This window comes from Oscarella lobularis, chromosome 1 (genome assembly GCF_947507565.1).
Source record: "Oscarella lobularis chromosome 1, ooOscLobu1.1, whole genome shotgun sequence".
Classification (NCBI taxonomy): Eukaryota; Metazoa; Porifera; class Homoscleromorpha; order Homosclerophorida; family Oscarellidae; genus Oscarella; species Oscarella lobularis.
The window spans coordinates 2,826,608-2,846,649 of record NC_089175.1 but is presented as its reverse complement, the minus strand read 5'-3'; the positions used below and the strand labels follow the sequence as shown (position 1 = coordinate 2,846,649).

The 20,042-nt window shown below is 47.4% G+C and overlaps 6 protein-coding genes, 4 long non-coding RNA genes and 1 pseudogene across 14 annotated transcripts; 6 read left to right on the top strand and 5 right to left on the bottom strand.

The window, feature by feature from the left end:
* Positions 1-830: 830 nt before the first annotated feature.
* LOC136199374 (collagen triple helix repeat-containing protein 1-like) lies at positions 831-1,706 on the top strand (annotated as a pseudogene).
* Positions 1,707-2,058: 352 nt separating this feature from the next.
* On the top strand, positions 2,059-4,712 carry LOC136199664 (uncharacterized). Of its 3 annotated transcripts, none has more exons than XM_065989915.1 (10): positions 2,059-2,139; positions 2,312-2,400; positions 2,447-2,761; positions 2,832-3,134; positions 3,190-3,492; positions 3,543-3,815; positions 3,882-3,941; positions 3,993-4,134; positions 4,191-4,240; positions 4,293-4,712. In XM_065989915.1, the coding sequence occupies exons 2-10, from the start codon at positions 2,331-2,333 to the stop codon at positions 4,622-4,624; spliced, it is 1,848 nt and encodes a 615-aa protein (XP_065845987.1). In that variant the 5' UTR covers positions 2,059-2,139; positions 2,312-2,330; the 3' UTR covers positions 4,625-4,712. The 3 variants fall into 3 exon arrangements, with proteins under 3 accessions (XP_065845987.1, XP_065845989.1, XP_065845988.1); XM_065989917.1 differs by having other exon boundaries at positions 2,085-2,139; positions 2,315-2,400; XM_065989916.1 differs by lacking the exon at positions 2,059-2,139 and having other exon boundaries at positions 2,146-2,400.
* Positions 4,713-6,013: 1,301 nt separating this feature from the next.
* LOC136199360 (uncharacterized) lies at positions 6,014-8,341 on the bottom strand. The gene has a single exon (XM_065989536.1). It carries the CDS (start codon positions 8,339-8,341, stop codon positions 6,014-6,016), a length of 2,328 nt encoding a protein of 775 aa, XP_065845608.1.
* A 326-nt stretch (positions 8,342-8,667) lies between these two features.
* Positions 8,668-8,921, top strand: LOC136199356 (uncharacterized). Its single transcript, XR_010673046.1, has 2 exons — positions 8,668-8,728; positions 8,773-8,921. It is a non-coding gene; the product is annotated as an uncharacterized lncRNA (long non-coding RNA).
* On the bottom strand, positions 8,879-10,386 carry LOC136199353 (uncharacterized). 2 transcript variants are annotated; one of them, XR_010673043.1, is made up of 6 exons: positions 10,200-10,386; positions 9,884-10,120; positions 9,769-9,834; positions 9,610-9,709; positions 9,436-9,531; positions 8,879-9,384 (listed from the first exon to the last, which is right to left on the bottom strand). It is a non-coding gene; the product is annotated as an uncharacterized lncRNA (long non-coding RNA). The 2 variants fall into 2 exon arrangements; XR_010673042.1 differs by having other exon boundaries at positions 8,883-9,384; positions 9,910-10,120; positions 10,200-10,385.
* LOC136199351 (uncharacterized) lies at positions 9,876-11,688 on the top strand. Its single transcript, XM_065989529.1, has 8 exons — positions 9,876-10,066; positions 10,127-10,213; positions 10,267-10,329; positions 10,380-10,433; positions 10,617-10,685; positions 10,889-11,034; positions 11,140-11,340; positions 11,401-11,688. Exons 1-8 carry the CDS (start codon positions 9,897-9,899, stop codon positions 11,625-11,627), a joined length of 1,017 nt encoding a protein of 338 aa, XP_065845601.1. The 5' UTR covers positions 9,876-9,896; the 3' UTR covers positions 11,628-11,688.
* A 50-nt stretch (positions 11,689-11,738) lies between these two features.
* Positions 11,739-13,792, top strand: LOC136199350 (N-acetylgalactosamine-6-phosphate deacetylase-like). Its single transcript, XM_065989528.1, has 4 exons — positions 11,739-12,033; positions 12,087-12,156; positions 12,208-12,554; positions 12,629-13,792. Exons 1-4 carry the CDS (start codon positions 11,764-11,766, stop codon positions 13,190-13,192), a joined length of 1,251 nt encoding a protein of 416 aa, XP_065845600.1. The 5' UTR covers positions 11,739-11,763; the 3' UTR covers positions 13,193-13,792.
* LOC136199349 (TNF receptor-associated factor 6-B-like) lies at positions 13,093-15,601 on the bottom strand. 2 transcript variants are annotated; one of them, XM_065989526.1, is made up of 8 exons: positions 15,263-15,601; positions 14,728-14,896; positions 14,578-14,671; positions 14,426-14,530; positions 14,215-14,376; positions 14,077-14,151; positions 13,934-14,023; positions 13,093-13,885 (listed from the first exon to the last, which is right to left on the bottom strand). In XM_065989526.1, the coding sequence occupies exons 2-8, from the start codon at positions 14,883-14,885 to the stop codon at positions 13,268-13,270; spliced, it is 1,302 nt and encodes a 433-aa protein (XP_065845598.1). In that variant the 5' UTR covers positions 14,886-14,896; positions 15,263-15,601; the 3' UTR covers positions 13,093-13,267. The 2 variants fall into 2 exon arrangements, with proteins under 2 accessions (XP_065845598.1, XP_065845599.1); XM_065989527.1 differs by having other exon boundaries at positions 15,314-15,601.
* Positions 15,480-16,636, top strand: LOC136199355 (uncharacterized). The gene is made up of 3 exons (XR_010673045.1): positions 15,480-15,800; positions 15,867-15,960; positions 16,010-16,636. It is a non-coding gene; the product is annotated as an uncharacterized lncRNA (long non-coding RNA).
* Positions 16,637-16,655: 19 nt separating this feature from the next.
* Positions 16,656-17,803, bottom strand: LOC136199354 (uncharacterized). Its single transcript, XR_010673044.1, has 5 exons — positions 17,534-17,803; positions 17,321-17,482; positions 17,189-17,263; positions 17,041-17,130; positions 16,656-16,989 (listed from the first exon to the last, which is right to left on the bottom strand). It is a non-coding gene; the product is annotated as an uncharacterized lncRNA (long non-coding RNA).
* A 174-nt stretch (positions 17,804-17,977) lies between these two features.
* Positions 17,978-20,041, bottom strand: LOC136199347 (stabilizer of axonemal microtubules 2-like). Its single transcript, XM_065989525.1, has 2 exons — positions 19,844-20,041; positions 17,978-19,782 (listed from the first exon to the last, which is right to left on the bottom strand). Exons 1-2 carry the CDS (start codon positions 19,876-19,878, stop codon positions 18,348-18,350), a joined length of 1,470 nt encoding a protein of 489 aa, XP_065845597.1. The 5' UTR covers positions 19,879-20,041; the 3' UTR covers positions 17,978-18,347.
* Position 20,042: the final 1 nt, after the last annotated feature.

The window sequence follows — 20,042 nt, the reverse complement described above, 5'->3', positions numbered from 1 at the left end:
CTGGCGCTGGCTACGAAAACTCTACATCAGCTTCCTCTGATGAATCAAGTTCGAAAAAGTTTTACCTGCTAACCGCTCTTGGCACTGGCTCTATTCTATTCTTAATCATCTTCGCTATTGTTTGGATCAGTTTCAGGCAATCGAAACATAAAAGGACAAATAGGTGAGACGGACTAGTGACGTCACTAACTCTTGCCTTGAATAATAAATTTTTTTCTTTCCAAGTCCAAAAAATTTCCTGAAACCCGATTATAATTGTAGTAGTTTGCAGTAAACTTTTCATCTGTACATATACTCTTATTTCATAATATTATTATTGATTTTGTTTAGGGTTGCATTGTTTAGCAAACGTAAAAAGAGGGCAGCTGCATGGGCTGGCTTGTCGTTGGTTTCCACAGGAGCACCTTGATTGTGGAGAACTTTTAGACTATTTGAAGTAGAACAACAAGTAGAAATTCGTGTTAGTGATATTTGTTTTTAGAGAATTTATAATACATTTATTATCCAACAGCATTGAACTCAACAAGAAGTCCCAAATAATTTGAGTGGGAGTATGGTCCTGACGTTGTAGTCCTCGTGACGATGTTAGGAGGACACCGGTGATCGTGTTCTAACGACCCACACTTTAATTCAATTCGACATTTTATGGTCATGCTAAGAACCGGCAATTGTATTAGAAAGCGGGTTTAACGTAGTTAGCCCTTTAAAAAAGACGTCGTCCATTCAATGCATTTACCGGAGGTGACATCATACCCGTTTCTTTTTACTCAATATAAACGGGCAAGTTTGGATGAAAAGGGATAGAAAGCCTCAGTGAGCAACGCAACACAATGATTTCTAGTTCAACTCTTCAGTGTTTGTTTGCAGCACTCATACTATTTCTGCACGCTGTCGAGAGCAATAATCCCAAATCAGATCAGGTATCCGAGTTCTTCGATCCCCAAAAAGAAATATTGTCTTTCTAAGGGTTCTGTCGGAGTGTGTTCAGGAGTACCAGGAATTCCTGGGGCTCCAGGCCCCAATGGATTGCCAGGAAGAGATGGATTGAAAGGAGAAAGAGGTGATAAAGGAGCCACTGGAAAGACGGGTGCTAAAGGAAGTCTGGGACAAAGAGGATCAATGGGGCCAATAGGAATCAAAGGGGAAAAGGGGATCAAAGGAAACTTGGGAGAACGAGGAGAGCCCGGACCTCAAGGAGAAAACGGCATTGTCAATTCTATAAACTGGAAGCAATGTGTCTTAGGAATGTGTTTTCAAAAAACGTCACTCCTCTACCGCTCTCAAAGTAGCGTATGCTGCCAATATGAAAGTCCTTTGTCCTAATACTTACTGCTGTGGACGATGGTACATCACCTTTAATGGAGCGGAATGTTCAGGACCAATGACAATTGAAGGAGTTGTGCGCCTGTCCAACTCCAAAAATGATCCTCTTCGATATCGCCAAGTAGAAGGATTCTGTGAGAACATTCCATCTGGATCAATAAGGGTAGCTGTTTATGTCGGAAACTGTCAGGGCTATGGATCATCTAATCGTAACTCTGGATGGAATTCAGTCTCTCGCATAATGATTGAAGAATATCCCCAGTCGCAAACTTGACTAATCTCAAGCCAACGACTTCTAATTGACCAATTCTGTTGATGTCTGCGCGCTGAGTTGTATGGTATGCCTGCAAATTGTATTACTGGTAGTGGTACTCCTTCCCAAAGCTCCGAGTCTTCCTATGCCAATGGTGCTTCCTTTGTGATACGTATGGCTTACTGTATACTTGTCCCAGAGGTATGAAAAAACGCATCACTTACCTTTATCCGAGATTCGATGCTTCCACTGTTTTCATTGGATCAAGGCCTGGCGATTTCCCTTTGTTGTTGAGGTTTTGATCTCTGAGATGGCTCGTTCTCGATTCTTCAGACTCGCAGAACGTTTTCTGACTGGATTTCTTCTTCTTGCTCTCGCAGCACTTGGGCTTGACAACTCCGCTGTCACATTCGTAAATTACATAACTTGGTGCCTATTGGGTGACCTTTATGGTGGTGATCAGATGGAATGTCTTGCGTCATTCCGAAATCACGTGATTCATTCATTTGGGCCGCACTTTCGCAAATTCGCAACTCTCCTGCAGCTTCCAACAGTTGACAGACGTAAGAACTAAAGAACAGGCGCCGCAGCCTTATTCATCGCGATACGGGCCCTTGTTGCTCGATCGACTTGCGATAGTGTATGACGAAAAGGACCGTATCTTGTCGTTTTGACTTTAAATTCCTTCTCGGGAATACGTTGCGATGAAAATTAACCATATTTGTAATTGATTAGCAGGAAAACGACGCGCGCGATGAATCAACGAGGAACGAAACCCATTTCTGTTCTTTTGCCGATGCTTTGGATGCTTCTCTTCTGTGTCGGTAGGCATTATAGAATATTCCGACACCTCACTAACCCCGCCTTCAGATATCATGGCTTCTTCCCACGGTTCAACGAACGTCGTTCGCATTTCGCTCATCGATCCGTTTCTATCCGCTTCAGATGGCACTCTCCCAGCTCACACGAAGAACATTCGTCTTACGTGCAGTACAACGATTCCGTTTCGCGTGTACAAATGGTATCGCGACGGAAAGGAAATCTTACCCAGCAACCGTCAGCAGCGATGGTCGCACGGCAAAGATGCGCATCTGGCAATGATAAATATAACAAACAAAGATCTTGGAGACTATAGCTGCCAATTGGACGACAGAAACAGCTCGAAACTACGCCTCAAATTTAGAAGTGCGCGTGTATATCAGTAGTTTCAGTATGTAGCCTGAGTTCTATACGATTGCTTTCCTGCGCATTCTAGGCTCTATTCAGTGGATCAGACGTCTACATGTGAACAAAAGAAAGATTTTCCTTGACGAAATTATTTCTTTAAAAGCCACCTATAAACTCATCAGCGGGACAGAATATGTATCAGTATCCGAACTCTGTAGACATGTCCCAAGCGGAAAAGTCTATTCTAACGAGTCGGTTGGGATGTTGACCGGAGTAAGAAATGTAACACTCACTTTCAACGTGACCCTTTTGGATGATGGAAAGATCACTATCAGACTTCGGACTTCAGATAGTTTTGTCACAAAAAGCTCCTTTGTGCTACGAGTTCGCAGTAAGTGACCGTAAGCCATTGATATGTTCTACCACCGTATATTTATACGCTTTAGAAAAACTCCCTACACCTGACCTAAAGGCTGAAAGAACAACATCTACCTCGGTCAACGTCCGTATTCTGTTTCCAAAAGAACTCAACGCGAGCTATGACGCTCACTCTGGATATAAAGTGAAAATCGCATCTGAGGAGCCCAACAGCGTGACTAGGTTCTTATTCCTAAACTCTACGACCATGGAAGTCAACATTACCGGTCTACTTCCATGCAAGACTTATGTGATTCGTCTTCACGCCGTGGGAGAGCACTACCTCAGCAAGGAATCTCGTAGATTGACGGTAGAAACAAGACCCAATCCCAGTGAGTCTTACCGCGTTCTCGCTTACTTTACTCTATGTTTAATTAAACAGGTTGGAACTTACAATTTGCCAATTACGGCAGTGGACTCTTGATTCTGACGCTGCAAGCTGAGGGCAACAAGACGTCTGCACCCGTTTGCTTTGGGCCGTCAGGAGCGCTAGATTGGCAGCATATCAAGACAGCGTGCAGTAGAGACCGTTTCTCAAATCACAGTGTCATTGTGACCGACTATTGGTTGACGAATTTTTCATCTTCAAGCTGCCCAAGTCTGGTTAGAAGTTGTGATCTAAAAGGGAACATTACGTGGTCTTCAGCTTGTTCAGGTACGCATCAGAATCACCTAGTCCTTTAGTACAAAGTAGCTTGAACGTTAATTTTTAATTGCCTAGCGCCTACTAGAGTCACTGAAAGTACTCCACCGAACACGTCATCCAGTTCTGAAGACAAAGGTACGCTTTGCTTATGTTTGCCTACTACAAATTGCACTTGACAACGTACAGAACACAATGGCAAAAGTCAAAGTTGGCTTGACGTAGTGATTGCCGTTAGCGTTGTGGTCACCATTATCGTTATCGTTGGTGTCCTAGCGTATGTACGCTTAGACAACAAGATAAGAAAACTCGACAAAAAACTCAAACCAAGGTAAGCGTACTGTGTACTTCAACGTGGAGTGTTCTGATAATCAATCTACTGATTAGCTTAAAAGCTGTTTTGGACATAGTGAAAGCGAACGATCAACTCCAAATACGTAGGGGGCATACATAGAGAAGGTTTCATTTTTATCGTCAACATTTTCATAGATTTCCATAAACTTGCTGTCAAAGTGGCAATTACATTTCCTGAGACGATGAAAGGCCAGAACCAGCCGGCATGTCATCACGCAAGAAATTGTCAAGAGAGAAACTGCGAGACAATTCAAAATCTTCTGGAAAACATCGTCAATCATTCGGAAATGAAAGATTCACAAGAAGAGTTTATTACTCTTCTCCGGGATTGGCTTCAAGAACTAAATTCTCGCAAACTCCGAAAGGATTTCGGTGAACGAAGCCAAAGCGGGATTTCAGAATTTATCTGCAAACACTACCAAGATTTTTCACAATGTTCCGAGTGTACTGCTGTTCCTACCATGTAATGCTTGTTGCCCTTACACTATAGTCCGTTAATTAGGCTTTTCTATAATAACAAATCCTGCACGCTGATCTCAGCAATATACCACCTGATGTTGATGCGTACGTCGGAGAACCCTAAATTTTTAAAGGAGCTCCACTGGCAGCTGCAACTAACAACCGCATCAAAGCCTCTTGGGTTGTAATCTTGCACTGAAGCGGGAGCTTAGACTCGCCAAACGACACTCCAAACGACTGTTCTCGAGCGAAGAACGTGCGTTCGTCCCACAACTTCTCGGACAAGACGGTCATGCTGTACGTTTCTCGCCATGGTATGACCCCGAACTTGAAGCAAGGAATGAAGCTCGCCTCTGACTACGGTTTTGACTCTGAAATTGAGATGCGCAGGTTGTATGGAGGACCACGAACCCCGTGACGACGCAGTTTTCCAATGGAATCGCCTTTAATTCTTCCCTAGCTGCACTGCAACAGCATACGTCTAGGTCTTTTGCGTTGTCATTTAGCACGCTTCCAAGCTAGCCTATATCACGCGCTTACCCAAACTGGCTGGTTCTCGCGAGAGCCTCGGAAGTAATTCAATTTGTTGAGATGGGATCCTTTCGATCGTCGCAGATTATATAGAACCGTCTGCGTAGCTTCGCCCGAGCGAAGCGGTCGAGGACGGCACGATCGAGGCCACGCAAGCGACGCATGCATCGAACAGATCCGCCATTTTCACCTAACGTGCTAGTCTACCTGGCAATCGGACACGCAATCTCGATATTCTACCGAAACCGTGAAGAAGAGGAAAAACGTCCACGAGGCACTCGAACTTCGGATCGTGCGTCACGCGCGTGAAATCTTGCATCATTTCTTGCGAAAAATAAATTGCTGAGCAATCAATACTAGTAGTCAAACCGGTATTGAAACCGGTTCTTAATTTGGCACCTATCGCGCGCGAACCAATCAGTGCGCTGGAACCTCTCTGCGGACCAATCAGAGCAGTGGGCGGGACAGACCCTACAAAAGCAGAGCGCATCGACGATTTCCCTCAGTTGCGGCCGAGGGTGGGTGCGTCGCGGAGCAATCTGCGGCTCATCCTTGATGCGGACTGGCTCGGGAGATTCGACAGAAGGCAAGCGAGGATAGTTGGAACTCAGCGTGGCCCACGGTTAATCCCGTGCCGGAGCCTGTAGGCAGGGCGATGGGGGGCTTCGGCCTCGGTTTTACGCACTGGGCAAACGATCGCTAAGGTCTTATTGTCGTCAACAAGTACGGCCCGCGCTAGGCTGAGCGGGCACGACTGTACTGTATTTAGTTAAACACAAAGAAAGAACCGACAGAAAGCAGAAAAGAGATAGTGAAGGGGACGGGAATAGACAGGGGAAGGGGGATGCATGCATAGAATCAATATATTAATCAGAGAAAAATCGAATGTCAGTGTCATGAGGACCCAAGCGATCACCCACCGTAGACCCCGGGACGAGAAGTGTTACCTTGCGAAGAAGGATTTGCGCATTCAAGCGCTGCAGGCAAACAGCGAAGCGTCGGCGCCAGTATCGAGCTGCAGCGGGACGGTCGTCGAGAAATTCGATGGACGGGCGACGGACGATCTTTTTGAAGAAGTCGACGGCGACCGGACTCCAACGTCCAAAGACTTCGAACGTCAAAGGCTCGAAGAGATAGCCGAGGGAGGTTGCCTCCGCACGGTATTTCGTCGACTTCTCGGTGTCGCGATAGATGGCCGCTGCTCCGTTGGTGGAATGGCTCTGCGGCAGACAACCCGGCCGTTGAGGGTGGATGATCGAAACGTCGAGAAGTAATTTCTTGCCATCTTGGTAGTCATAGATGCTGATATCGGGCCGCTTGAAGTCACCAAAGTCGCCTTGTCCCTCTAGCTCGCAGTGGTAATTGACGGATCGTAATAGAGAGAGCCACGTATGTTGGATGTGATCGTGGCGACGAGTTTGGCCTCCATCTTTCCGACATGTCAGCGCGTGGTATCCAGCTTCATCCCAGGTGGTAGAGCAAGTGCAGCAGGGCAGACTGCGGAGCACAGGAATAGACAGACCCAGCCGAAGAGACACTGCCGTTTGAAATTCAGCGTTGGTAAACGACAGATGTCTCGAGGCCGGGATCGCATCTAACCAAGCGCCCGCGTCTGGACCCGCCGCACTCCTCAACCTCGCCTGGGTGAAGCGATTAGCGGACGAGAGCAAACCAGCGTGTTCGGCATCGAGAAGGAGATGAGAGAGGACCCGCTGAAGCTTGAGATGTTTTTCCGAAAGGGTTGCGATTGATGGTATTGCTTCCGCCACAGCTGGAGTAGCCTGAGAGAGGGCGGACAGCGTGTGAGCAACATGGCCGCAGAAAAGGTTGTCGGATGGAGCGACAGATACGTCAAGAGCGGATGGAAATTGCTCTAGACGGCTTGGCAACGAGGCAAGGGTAGCTGCCCAGGCACCCAAAAAAGCGCAGGGAGACGTGCGCTCGGCCAAAGGCAGCCCCATGCCACCTTGAGAGAGACGTAGGTGTAGTTGGCGAAGTTGAATATTGTCAAGCTGGCAGCCAATGATAGAGCAGAAACAGGAGCGAATGTTGGAGTCATGTTGCTGCACAGCCTGTTGGATGGTTGACGGTGGAATAGCACGGAGAAGGTGGTTAATTCTGCCCGTTCCACAGTAGCGAAGAAGAAGTAATGCCGACTGCATGTTGCGAAGCCCACAGAGGCGTTCGAGAAAAGCATTCTCTTCCGCAACAATGCGTAAGCACTCCCCCGCCACATACGAATCCGTGCCAATAGGGCATCCCAGGACAGACATTCCCAGCGACGTAAAACCAATGTCCTGCAGTGGCCAAAGCGTGTCAAGACAAGGTGAAAACGCCTGACATTTGTCAGGTCGAACAACCAAGCCGACGTCATGCATGCGGCTGCAAAGGACTTGATAAGCTGACACAACCGAGTCGACAGGGCCTCCGATGACTGCATCATCCAGATAACTAATGACAAAGCCTTCAGAAGCCGCTGCGTGTGCCGCCACCAAGCAAGATTGTAATGCCAGAGAGAACAGAAAAGGACCCAGAGGGTCCCCCTGTTGCACCCCTTCCTCCGATTTGATGCAGCGGAAGCCATCTTCATGGAGTAGCACCAAAGAAGGAGGAACTGCGTAGCACGCATAGACGAAAGCCTGTAGAGTTGGAAAGTGTTCGTTGACGAGATCCAAAAATCGCTGACGGGAAACTGAATTGAAGGCATTGCGCGCGTCGGTCTTCAACAGGACCCAGTCGGGATGTTGAGATAAAGATAACTGCAAAAGGTGTACAACTCTCTCCGAACCACCAGGAGTAGAAACACCAAACTGGAACGGAGAAAAGTATGACCCGAATCGATCGCGAAGCAAAGAGCAGGCAAGCTTAGCGACTGTCCGACGAAAAACACTTCCGACAGCGATTGGACGAACGTCCGATTGACCTTTGCAGAGTGCGATCAAACGCGCTCCAGCAAAAGCCGTGGCCGCCTCCGTCGGTATCGTGCCTGCGAGGAAGTGATTGCAGACAGCCAGAAAACTGAGCAACACCTCGTGATTGCCGAGTAGCAACCGGAGGTGTTCGAAACGCCAACCATCACATCCTCCCCCTGATCCACGAGGACTGTCGCGAAGCACTTGACGAAGCGTGTTAAATGACGCTTGAATCGGAGCGACATCATCAGGAATGTGGCACGACTTGGAGGGGGTGTTCATTATGGCCTGGTTGCCGGCACTTATCTCACCCGAACGACGCGATTAGACCGAAGATGATCCGGCCCAGGAGCCTTCGATTCCTCCACTGCACTGTCTTCCTTGTTGACTCCTACAAACGGTGGTCAGCCGCTCGCCAACTCAAAAGCCCTGGTTCTTAGCTTCGTGCTTACCAATGTGGTCAGGTATCGTCGCGCCGGGGGACTCGGCATTAGGGGCCGACTACTCGTCCAGGCGGATACTGATTGAGGGGGCCAGTGAAGCCAAAACTGCCCGAAACTTTTTGGAAGGGTGGCCATCGCTTCGGCGAAGGACCGCCTTGGGCTACGAAGCGTCCGAACCTCCGCGCGGTGTGGCCTGGGTTACGCTAATACGGACGCAACTCAAAAGGTACGTACAACGATTATTTGACAGTGACTAATAGGAATTTTTAGGTCGAGCGCCCAAGGAAACCGATGACGAACGAAGGCAGAAGGATCGATGGAAAGAACCTAGGATATTGGACATGTAATATTATTTTAGTACTGGCATGATCGAGTGTAAAATCGCTATGGAGGTAAAATGTGCGCGTATATGGCCGTCACGTATTCGCCTCGTGGAGATTTTCGCTTAGCTGCGTGCGATCCGACGTTTTTCTGACCGGATCGATCGACATGAAAGGTGATCGAGCGTATGGCCGTCGAGTATTGACGTTTTTTCTGATCGGATCAATCGAAATGGAAGGTAGAGGCAAGCAGTGACGCCCGCTTCGCGCGATTCGCCGAAGAAATGCGCTCATAACTGAAATCGAGGCCCACGATTTCGTTTTCAGACCTAAAGGCGACTTCACAAAAGCAAAAAGGCTCGGCGAGGACATCAGCGAAGATAACCAAGAGTTGCAGCCGATGCACGGCTCTTTTCCTGGCCATTTCGTCTCATTTCAAATGCGTTTCAAAAGATGCAAACGCGCGCTAGCAGGCAAAAAATGAACGCGAATGATGTGATTACAGTATACATTTTTATCTTCCGCTCTCCCAGACATTCGCCTGACGCTGCATCCTGCTAAACTTTGAAAGGCAGTCAGACAAAAAGCCAGAACAATCATAGATATGCCGTGCTGTATACTCGAGTCGTCTTGCAAGTCACCGTGACTGCTTGATCCAAGTCATCTTTGTCCCCAGGTAAACTTCATTCTAATACGCATCCCATTTCCACTAGAACAAACTGCCATTCACAATTGCTCAATTTCTATCAATGCCCATGGTGGATATACACCGGGGTGGAAATATTGCCTTTTTACTTGCCAGGAAAACGAACGGGCGTCTTACTCGGTGGTGTAGAAAATAAAAGCAGACATTCAATATCTCACGTTGTCTCAGCACGCTCTCAGAGCTATGAAAAGTTTTATCCGTAGGAGGTCGATCAAAATAGCGCTGTTTCTTTCGACTCACATTGACCTTTAGCTGCCTCTTTATGCATGAAACTAAATTCCTCCATCCCACGTTCATTAGGAAGTTCTATAAATATAGCGTGACAGGATGAGCAATCATTGAATCAAACACGGACAAGCGAGGAAGCTATGGCTGGCATACGAATTCTCGCTTTCTCCTTGCTCCTGTTGGCTTTCGAGAGAGTCAGCGGTAACGCAGACTCTATAGAATTCACCCCACAAAGCGGAACGTTGCCCGGTTGCGGCAACCTTACTCTTTACTGCGTCTTCAAAAGCACCAATGACGCCTCGAATACTTGGTTAGCCTTTTTCATGCATGAGACTCTTCGACGCTTTGGTAGATATATCTATATCTATAGGGAAATAGACGTCGATGAAAAGGGCTACTGCGTCAATAGGAATGCGTGGACAGAGACAGGAGAAAGCTTGTACCCAGAATCTTATTTGTGAGACGAGGCCAATTTTTTTCACGGCTACCAGTTCCTCACGGTCGATCTAGGAATTCTCTTTCGTGCCCTTTGAGTCCTGAGACGTTGGCTGTAATACAATCTGTCACCGAAACGTAAACTAAATAAAGCTAACAGTCGAATTTGAGCGACGTTCTGCCTATAGGGACCTTATTTCGAGCAACTGCAACGTCACAGAGAAGCGCCCATCTTCCGTCACGTAAGCCTCGATCGCGCGCGGTGGTTTCGTTGTTTTGCTAAGGCAGGCGAGGTCTGTTTTCTTAGGCATTGACTACATTCTGTTACGTACGTTACTAGATAGCCGGAAGCTTCCATAGTGCTTCCATAGTGCCTTATAAGCATTCGCGGTGCAGGGTGCACGCGTCATTATATCCCTTTGCAGGTTGATACAACGGACGTCTCAATCTTTTAGCAGAATCTCTTCTGATTACTTACAAAATCAAAATCAAAGGTTTGAACTATACTGTACTTGTATGTGCTTTTAAACGTACGACTGCAACGTTGACGGAACTACTATTCAAGTGATTTTTGGAACCAAAAAATCGACTGATCTAAATAATCCGCCGCCTGTTTTTTTTTCTAAAACTGAGCCGTGGCAGTTGTTTGCCTCCTCGACCGCAGCGTCTTTTAGTCACGCGTTTTGATTTTCTCTAGCTGCTCGGACGATTTAGACATCAGTGAAGAGGCGTGCTTAAAAACGATAGCTGCCGAGTTTTTGCGTGCAAACTCAAGTTCAAACTACCAGGGAATTGATTGCGAAGCAGCTCAAAACGCTATTGCATTTCGTATTCAACCCGAAGGTTAGCAGTACTGTACCAGCTTGAAGTGGCGGCTATAAAGCTTTCGCGTTTTGTTTTGCGCACAACAATCTAAATAAATATATTTTGAAGTACGTGTATTTCTAGCTGCCAAAGGAACGCCTGGTTTTCCTCTGTGCGGAGGAACAAAGTGGACAATTCGTCGTGTGCAAATTGGAATGAGTATTCCTGCCGAAGTTGTAATTTCATCACCAAATAAGGCTTGCACGGCAAACGTTTCTAATCCCACGTGCAATCTTCTAACAAGCGGCGGGAGCATACAATCCCAATCGCGGGATCTCGCAGATAGTGAGTCGTCTGTTCACGTCTACAAAAATGTGTCTAACTATAAATTTTACGCGCACAAAGTTATAGGGGCAGAGCAAGAGCCGGGGGAATTTGAAGTTCTAATCAAGACCGTCGACAGCGACCTCAGTTTTAGAGGCGAGACATTTGATATTGAACTTAGCTACGACGACGTGGATGTCCTAACAATCAGCGTTTTAAATGCGCGTTCTGAAGATTCGAAGGCGTACTTCGCGTTTGTCATTGAACCGAGCAAAGGAATATACAAAATTGTGAACGAATTCATATAGAGTTGGACTCTGTCAAAGTGCTCTTTTAGTTGAGGCATGAAATAAAATTACCAGCAAGCGATTCGCGCCGTTTAGTTGATGGACTTGTCCTACATCCGGGGGCCGGGCTGCAGTGAGCACGTGAGGACTTCTATCCATGATCCGCAACGTTCTCGTGCCTGGACGAGACGGTCCTTGCAGCATATCGATTAGTGACGGATGCATTGCAAGCATTCAAGCCGAAGCCGAAGCGGCGGAGTGCCAGGAAGGTCTGCTATGGGCTCTGCCCGGGTTGATCGACTTACAGGTGAACGACATGACTTGGCTCGATTCGTCTACGTCTCGGACGACTCCTGAAGAGCACGCTGCTCGCATACGACACGTACGGGACTTGCACCTAAAACAAGGCGTAACCGGATTGGTGTTGGTAAATAAAATTCAAAAAAATAATTATTTTAATTAATAAGGATCGTTATTTAGGCTACACTTGCAGCTCCGCTTGATATAGTTAAAGCCTATCTAGAGGGATCGGCTAGGGTAGTGAACGATGGTTTGTGGGATTACATTATTGAATCCATCGTTACTAATATTTCTCTAATAGATTCGTCATTTTATGGCTGTTTAGTCGAAGGCACTTTTATGAATCCCGACTGCTGCGGATGTCACAATAAAGACTACATCTACTCTCCGTCTTTGAGTCGGCTACACGAACTGATTTCAACTCGTGGCGTCCGAATGCTCAACGTTGCCCCAGAAATGGGCAACGCCGAGGATACGATCGACGTCATTCGCGCGGCGACACGAGAAGGAATTACAGTGGGAACGGGACACGCAAAACCGAGCGCACGAACGCTGAGAAACGCCGTCGAAGCCGGATGCAAATACATCATTCATTTGGGAAATGCATCTGGTAGCAGTCTCAAAGCGTTCGGCGACGGTGGGATGATAGTAAGGGAAAGCATAGCGCCCCTTTCACATTAGAGACTTCCAAACTGATTTTTGAAACCGTTCTCTGTCTCTAGGAAGAGGCTCTGCGTAACGACGATCTCAATATCACTGTTATTGGCGATTGCATTCATGTTCATCCGTCGATTCTTCTCGACTGGATTGCGCGTAAAAGTCTCGATCGTGTCATCGCCTATTCTGATCAGGCGTTCGCTGCCGGTCTGCCTTCGTCTAATCGATTCAGAGTATTTGGGAGAGATGGGTGTCTGGCTGAGGATCGGACGCACCTACGCGTGGACGATTTGGAGTCGGACGTGCCCTTGCTATTCGGATCCTGTGTCACGATGCTGAAGGTCTTTGAGAATTTCGTCAATCTCTTTACGCGCGACGTGCAGGGGATCTACTACAGGCACCATGCCGGGGTCGCGCTCTCTAATGCTGTTGCTAAAGCTGTGCAGTTGTGCAGCACAAACCCAGCTAAACTGTTAGGAAAGGATGAAGTCGTTGGGAGCCTGCGACCGGGACTAGAAGCAAACATTTTGCTAGTCAAAATCATTGAGAGGATCGGCTATAAAGAAGGGGTTAACAACAAGTATCAGGTCTCGCTTTTGAAGGTTTTCTACAAGGGACAAACAGTGTGAAAGACGGGTTTATCAATATTTTGTGCTTGTACAAAAACCCTCGTTTGTTACAGCACCAGATGCTACAATCCGTGGTTACGGTGTTGACATTAGTCTGGGTTGCTTGGGAGAAGGTGAATAGATGGTAGGTAGGTCACCGCCAACAGCAAAATTATAGTTGAAGCCAATGATCAGCGCAGCTGGGATTTCGTCTAGCGAGATTATTGGCACAGACGTAGAACTTGGTGCCTGTCCTGCAAACTTGAAAGCGGCTAAATCGATACTGGCAGAATGTGAAAGACGAGCTCTGCTTCTACAAGTGGTACTACCTCTGACAGACACAAAGTAGAGCAACACTGTAGATCTGAGTTGACATCTGGAACAGTGGTACGCCAAGACAAGAAAGATTGTATTCGACCTTTTCTTTAGCTTAAGTTGCAAGGTGCCATTGCAACAGCCGCGGAATTTGTCACTGCCGTAAGGCATCTGCTCAATATCCAGATGTTCAATGTTCCAAGTGAAATTTTGAGGCCTCTTTTCAACAAACATGGTAAGAAGTTGTTTTATACGTTTCTCTTGCTCAGCTAAGACCAAATTGTACTTTTGCTGCATCGCTTTGATTTGCCTCTGCTGTCTTTTGTTGCTATCAAAAAGTAATTGCATGTGGGCAGCTACGCTGTCCTGCACATGAACGCCCATGGATTTCCGAAGGCACTAAACAGAACGTCAAACGAGACACTGAATGTAAGAAGGATGACCCACTTTTGTCGTACAACCAACTTCAGAATAAATGCAAGAAATTTCGGTATGAGGACAGTCGCCAGTGCTGTCGGCTGAACAGTGAGATGAAAGCTGCAACAACACTTAATTATAATACCTAGTACTGTGAACAGTGACGTGCAAACCAAGTGACGTGGCATTCTGTTACTGCACTGAAGGCAATCAACAGGAATTTGCTGACACTCGCTATCCATGTGACTCTTCTCAGTCAAAATACAATACACTATACTGTTAAGAGAAAGAGAATGCGAGAAGCTACAAACCTGTAGCTCGCAGAACTTCATAACTGCAGAGCAATATTCGCATTCAACACATCTCTGGCTGCAGAAATTCTCTTTATGGTTGGCCACTTCAGACCTTTGCATAGTAACGCCGCATTTGTTAGGGCAAGAAACATTAACGTAGCCGCAATTCTTTTGATGAGACTAAATACAAGTAAAAATATCCTCCTATTAATTAGGTAAATACGTGTACCTCTGCTTCGCGGAGTTCAAAGACTGCCGTGCATCCTGCATTGCTTGCTCTGCACTTGACCTTGAGCTGCAGTATTTTTCGTTCCGTTCGAGCATCAGGGAAAACCTAAAACGTACTCAGTGAGTGTTAACATTGAGTTGCTGAATGCCGACGTCATCTTCCTCCAGGAGTTGCCTGTCCACCGGACACTGAAGAAATTCGTTTTCATTGTCATCTTCATCACTTTCATTGTTTTCCTCTTGCCCCCTATGTCATGTTTACGTGTACTCAATGCGTTGTGCTGTTTTATTTTGTAGTTTTACGTTAGGTCTTGCCCCTCATAGCATGTTCTGCAGAAAAGGTGACCACATCGGGTCAGCAGAGGGTCTTTTGCCACCAGCAAGCATATAGGACACTTGTAGTCGTCATCTGGAGCGTCAACGAAGTCTTCGTCGTATCCTCCTTGGTCTGAACACGCCATGTCTCAACCAACTACGTGCGTTAAAGTTAGATGCAGAATGGTTCGGGGGTTCGGGGGTTCGGGGAGACCCATACATTGCAAGGGCCATATTGCCACTCAGGCAACAAACTAAGGCTAAACCATTGACTTGCAGGTAAGGAGAAAAGGCGAAATGAGAGGTACCCTACTAGTAGTTAATTAGCATAACAACTTCACCTCAGATTACAATAAAAATGACCCTGACCCCCTAAATAAACCAGAACCCCATTTCTCTGCTAAAATTGATGTCACTTCAGAGAGAACAGTTAGCAAATTATTTGCCATACATCTATAGTTTCTACTAGTATTCTAAAGCACTCTGTATTCAAGCTAGTAATCTCTTCTACTCAAACACGCACACTCCCCATTTCCAACATGCTTTTGCTCGGACGCTGCTGGGTTTCTCGTACGCATTGAGAGGCATGAAGAACTTGTGTCCACTCGATGCCTTGTGCGAATAGACAAATGGATCGTGCACGGGAAGCGTGTACGTCTCGCGCAGAGACGCGGCGAGACACGGACGAAGATCCTTCCCCGTGAACGCCGATTCATCGTTTCCTCGAAAGGAGCCCCAGCTAGCGCGCGTGGCGACCAGTTCGCGGAAATGGCCGGCTGTTCGACGGCGTTCTCTTGAAAAAAAATGAGCTTATAAAGTCGACTGGACGGCAAGTGGAACGTCTTGCGTGCCACGCGAGATATATCATGATGAGATCAGATGAGATCTGCTAAGGTGATAGAGCGCGCTAGTGGCGGCACGAGCGCCTGATACCCGGTAGTCGGCTGTTCGACGGCTTTTCCTTGGAAGTGAGCCTGGAAAGTCGACTGGGCGGCAAAAGAGCTACGAGAGAAAGTGGCTGAAACCGACCTAAGCGAAGCTGCCGAGAAGGGCGATGATCTGTAGGTTCCCAGTCCCAGAACGGGTTTGGTAAGGAGCGGCACATGAACCATGTTGTTGAGTTGCAGGCGCTCTTGGCACTCAAAGCGGCGTGGGCACACAAAGAAGCAGCGCGGAAACACAAAGAAGCATTGTTGGGATTATCTCAAAGACAAAAGCTAGGTATGACGTCAGCCATTTGTTGTGACAATTTTTCTGCAAAAGTATTTAGAAAAAAATTGGTGTATTCTGAACGAAAGCCAACAAGAAGAGAGCTTCAAGACGTAGCTAATCATATTGTGAAGGAGTGGAAACACATTGCAAGGAGGCTTGATGTAAATGAGGAGACAATTGCGAGGATTGAAATTGATAAAAAAAGGAGATGTCAGGGAACAATCGTTCCAAATGCTATTATTCCATTGGAGAGAAAGCAAAAATGGTTCAGCCACCATCGGATGTTTGTGCAAAGCACTTCTGGAAGAGGGAAAAACGGAAACAGTGAATCAAGTTTTTACTCCAGAAAATTCTGGTAAGTGTTCAGACTTTGGCTCGATTTGTACGGGACTTGCACCTAAACACTTTTATGAATTTTGTGGCACCCGCACCAGACTACATCTACTCTCCATCTTTGAGTCTGCTATGATTTCAAATCTTAGCGTCCGAACGCTCAGAAATGGACAAGTCAACGGCACAGTGGCGATTCTGAAGACGGACAGTTCTGTATGCATGCTTCTAACAATTATTTCCGGTACTGAGAGACACAGTGCAGTCCAGTTGTTCTGCGCACTGACATGACGCCTTGAACAGTTGTACACTAAAACAAGAACAAACGGGAGATGTTCGCTGTAATATTTTTGAATTAGTTGACTCGAACTACCACGGAAACTGGCACTATGGAGGGGTACTGCCTATGATTTAGATTCTCAATTTTCCACTTGAATTTGACTAGAAAGTTGTAGATGTTCAGTACAGTTGAAAACCTAAACCGTTCATGCGCATAAACTCGTTAAAGCGTCTTTCAAGGGAGATCATCTTTTTCAGAAGCTCGTCTTTTTCCTTCTCTTTCTTGGCCAGGACCAACTCATATTTTTTCTCAATCGCTTTAATTTCTTCTAAATGTTGTTGCTGATGTTTTCTGCTGTTAATAAGAAGCAATTGCATGTGAGCAGCTAAACTGTCTTGTATGTGAGCGTCCATACATTTTCGAGCACACTACACAGATGAGAATGTCAAAACGGGGCACTGGATGTTTGCATGACCTACTATTGTCTTACAACCAATTTCAGAATAACTGCAAGCAATTTCGGTATACGGACAGTCGCCTGTACTGTCGGAAGAACAGTGCACCGGAAGCTGCAAAGAATAATTGTGATCCAATTATCTAAACAGCAAACGTGCAAAACGTGCAAACCAAGAAACGCTGCATGCTGCGACTGCAATGAGGGCAATCAACAGGAATTAACTGACAATCATCGTTCATGTGACTCTGCAACCAAAATACTAAGTATTGGTAAAAGAAAAAACAACGTGAGAAAATGCAAACCCGTAGCTTGCTGAACGTCACAACTTCAGAACAATGTTTACAGTGAACCAATCTTTGACTGCAGGAATTCTTTACATGGTTGTCCACTTGAGACCGTTGCATAGTACTGCCGCATTTGTTGGGACAAGAAACTTCAACGTAGCCGCAAGTCTCGTGATGACGCTAAACGCAAAAAAGGAAGAGCGCTTTTTCTTTGTGTTGGGCCATGCGTACCTTTGCTTCGCGGAGTTCAAAGATTGCTTTACATCCTGCTTTTCTCGCTCTGCACCTGACCTTAAGCTGCAGAATTTTCCGTTCCGTTCAAGCATCAGGAAAAACCCAAGTGTGCTCAATTAGTTGAATAAGTGATAGCATTGAGTTGCTCAGTGCTGACATCTTCATCATACAGTTGCTGCCTATCCACCGGACACTGAAAAACTGAGTATGAGTACTCTTCGTCTTCCCTATATCAGGCATACAGTATCGGCATGCCTTGCGCTATTATGTAATTCTACTCTATTATTGGCAGGCTTTGATAGCACGTTGCGCAGAAAAGGTGACCACATCGGGTCAGTACAGGATCTTTTGCCACCAACAAGCACACAGGACACTTGAAGTCATTATCTGGAGCGTCGACGAAGTCTTCGTCGTATCCTCCTGACGCTCCTGACGCCATGTCTCAACCAATGACGTGCGTTAGAAGAGGCGTTGGGGGACCCAAAGGCTCATATTGTCACTCAGCAAATAGGCAACCAAATTGAGAAAGGTAAAACGGTACCGTAGCTAAGATGACAGGGGAGGCCTTAACTTCGGATTACAATAAGCTGTATTGCGTGCAATAAGTACCTGAACAGAAGTAAACCACTAAAAAATGACCCTGATCCCCCTAAATAAACCAGAACCCCATTTCTCTGCTAAAATCGACGTCACTTTGAGAGAGAACAATTAGCAAATTATCTACCTTATTAGATCTACCATACATCAAACTCTATAGTTAGTTACTACTAGTATTGAAGCACTCTCTATTCACGTATGTAATATCTTCTATTCACACACAAACACTCCCCATTTCTGGCATGCTTTTGCTCAGACGCTGCTGGGTTTTCTCGTACGCATTGAGAGGCATAAAGAACTTGTGTCCATTCGCCGCCTGGTGCGAATAGACAAACGGATCGTGCACGGGAGGCGTGTACCTTTCCCGTAAAGACGCGGCGGGACACGGGCCGACATCCTTCTTCGTGAACGCGTCCCGATACATCGTCGTTCCCTCGAAGGGAGCCCCATCGTAACTAGCGCGCGTGGCGACGGGTTTCGCGGAAATAGTCGGCTGTTCGACGGCTTTCCCTTGGAAGTGAGCCTGGAAAGTCGACTGGGCGGCAAAGGGAACGTCAGGCGGTTTATAAACGAAATCCTGACGCATGCGTTCGCGTGGCTTTGCCTGCCACGCGAGAAAGTCGCTCCTATGGGTCGTCGTTCCCATAAACGGCGCGCTCGGCCCGTCGCTAGCGCGCTCTATCACCTTAGGGCTCCGCTTCGCGAACTCGTGAGCCACATACTCAACCTGCGTCGTCGTCATGTGATCAAATTTCTGTTTTGGCGGGACGTAGTCGAACTTGGGTCCGTATCCCGGCTGCGTCGACGCTTTCCACGGCACGTAGCTCACACTATGAATCGTCTGCCCGTCGAACGGCGCGCGCGTTTGCGACGTCGTCATTTCCATGACAGGTTTGACACATTTCGGCCGTTCGATGCCCGTATGCGCGACGTAATCAACGCGATTCGTCGTCGTCGAATCGAACTTTTGTCGCGCGACAATCATATGCGACTTGGGTCGCGGTCGAACGGGGGTACCAGTAGAAAATGGTCGATAATCGACCTGATTCGTCGTCGTCGCGTCGAACGGCGCGTCGGATTTGAATGCGACTCGATTTGGACGATACGACTCGCGCGGAACGACGCCGCCGTTCACGAGAAAATCGGCCTGAAATGTCGACGTTGCGTTGAATTTCTCTCTCGGCGGCGCGTAGACGCGCGTCGTCTTGTAGCTTTGCGCCGGCGTCGCGTTCGTCCACGCTCGAAAGTCGACTCGTTGCGTTGTCGTCGCGTCGAACGGCGCCACGTCCGGTTTGGTCACGTGGAGCTCGGGTTTCTTAGGCGACGATTCCGGAACTCGAAGAGGTTTTTCTTCGTACTCGCGTGCGTATTCCGTCGTTGTTTCCATGGTTTTTGTTGGCTTTTCGTAAGCGACTGACGGTCCGACGATCGTTTTGGGTTGAAGCGGGTGAGCGACGTAGTCGTTGCGATGGGTCGTGTGCGTGTCAAGCTTTCCCGTCCTCTCGATCGGCTTGTAGGCGGGTTTGAACGATTCGCGCGGCTTTGAGACGAATTTCGTGAACGTCTGCCGATATTCGGATATCGCACAGGCGCCTAGAGACGCCGCTTTGCGAATCGACGAGACGGGACGATGCGGGCAGCGATGCCGGCTGAAAGAGAGCGAAAACGACGCGATAGGAGTCTCTTTTGGAGTCGCGAGTTTCTTCTCACCCGCATGTGCATATTTCGCATATACATTTCTTCATTGAGAGCAGGAAAAATCAGAACGGCGTCCGACAAGGAGTGCTTGGCAACGGTGAGTGTTGCGAGGTGAAGCGAGGAGACGCCCGTATGTTTAGGGTTACCCGTAAACAGTTTTCCTACGCGGTGGCGCCCGCGGTGGCACGCGGTGCTCGCGACTGCCGCGCCA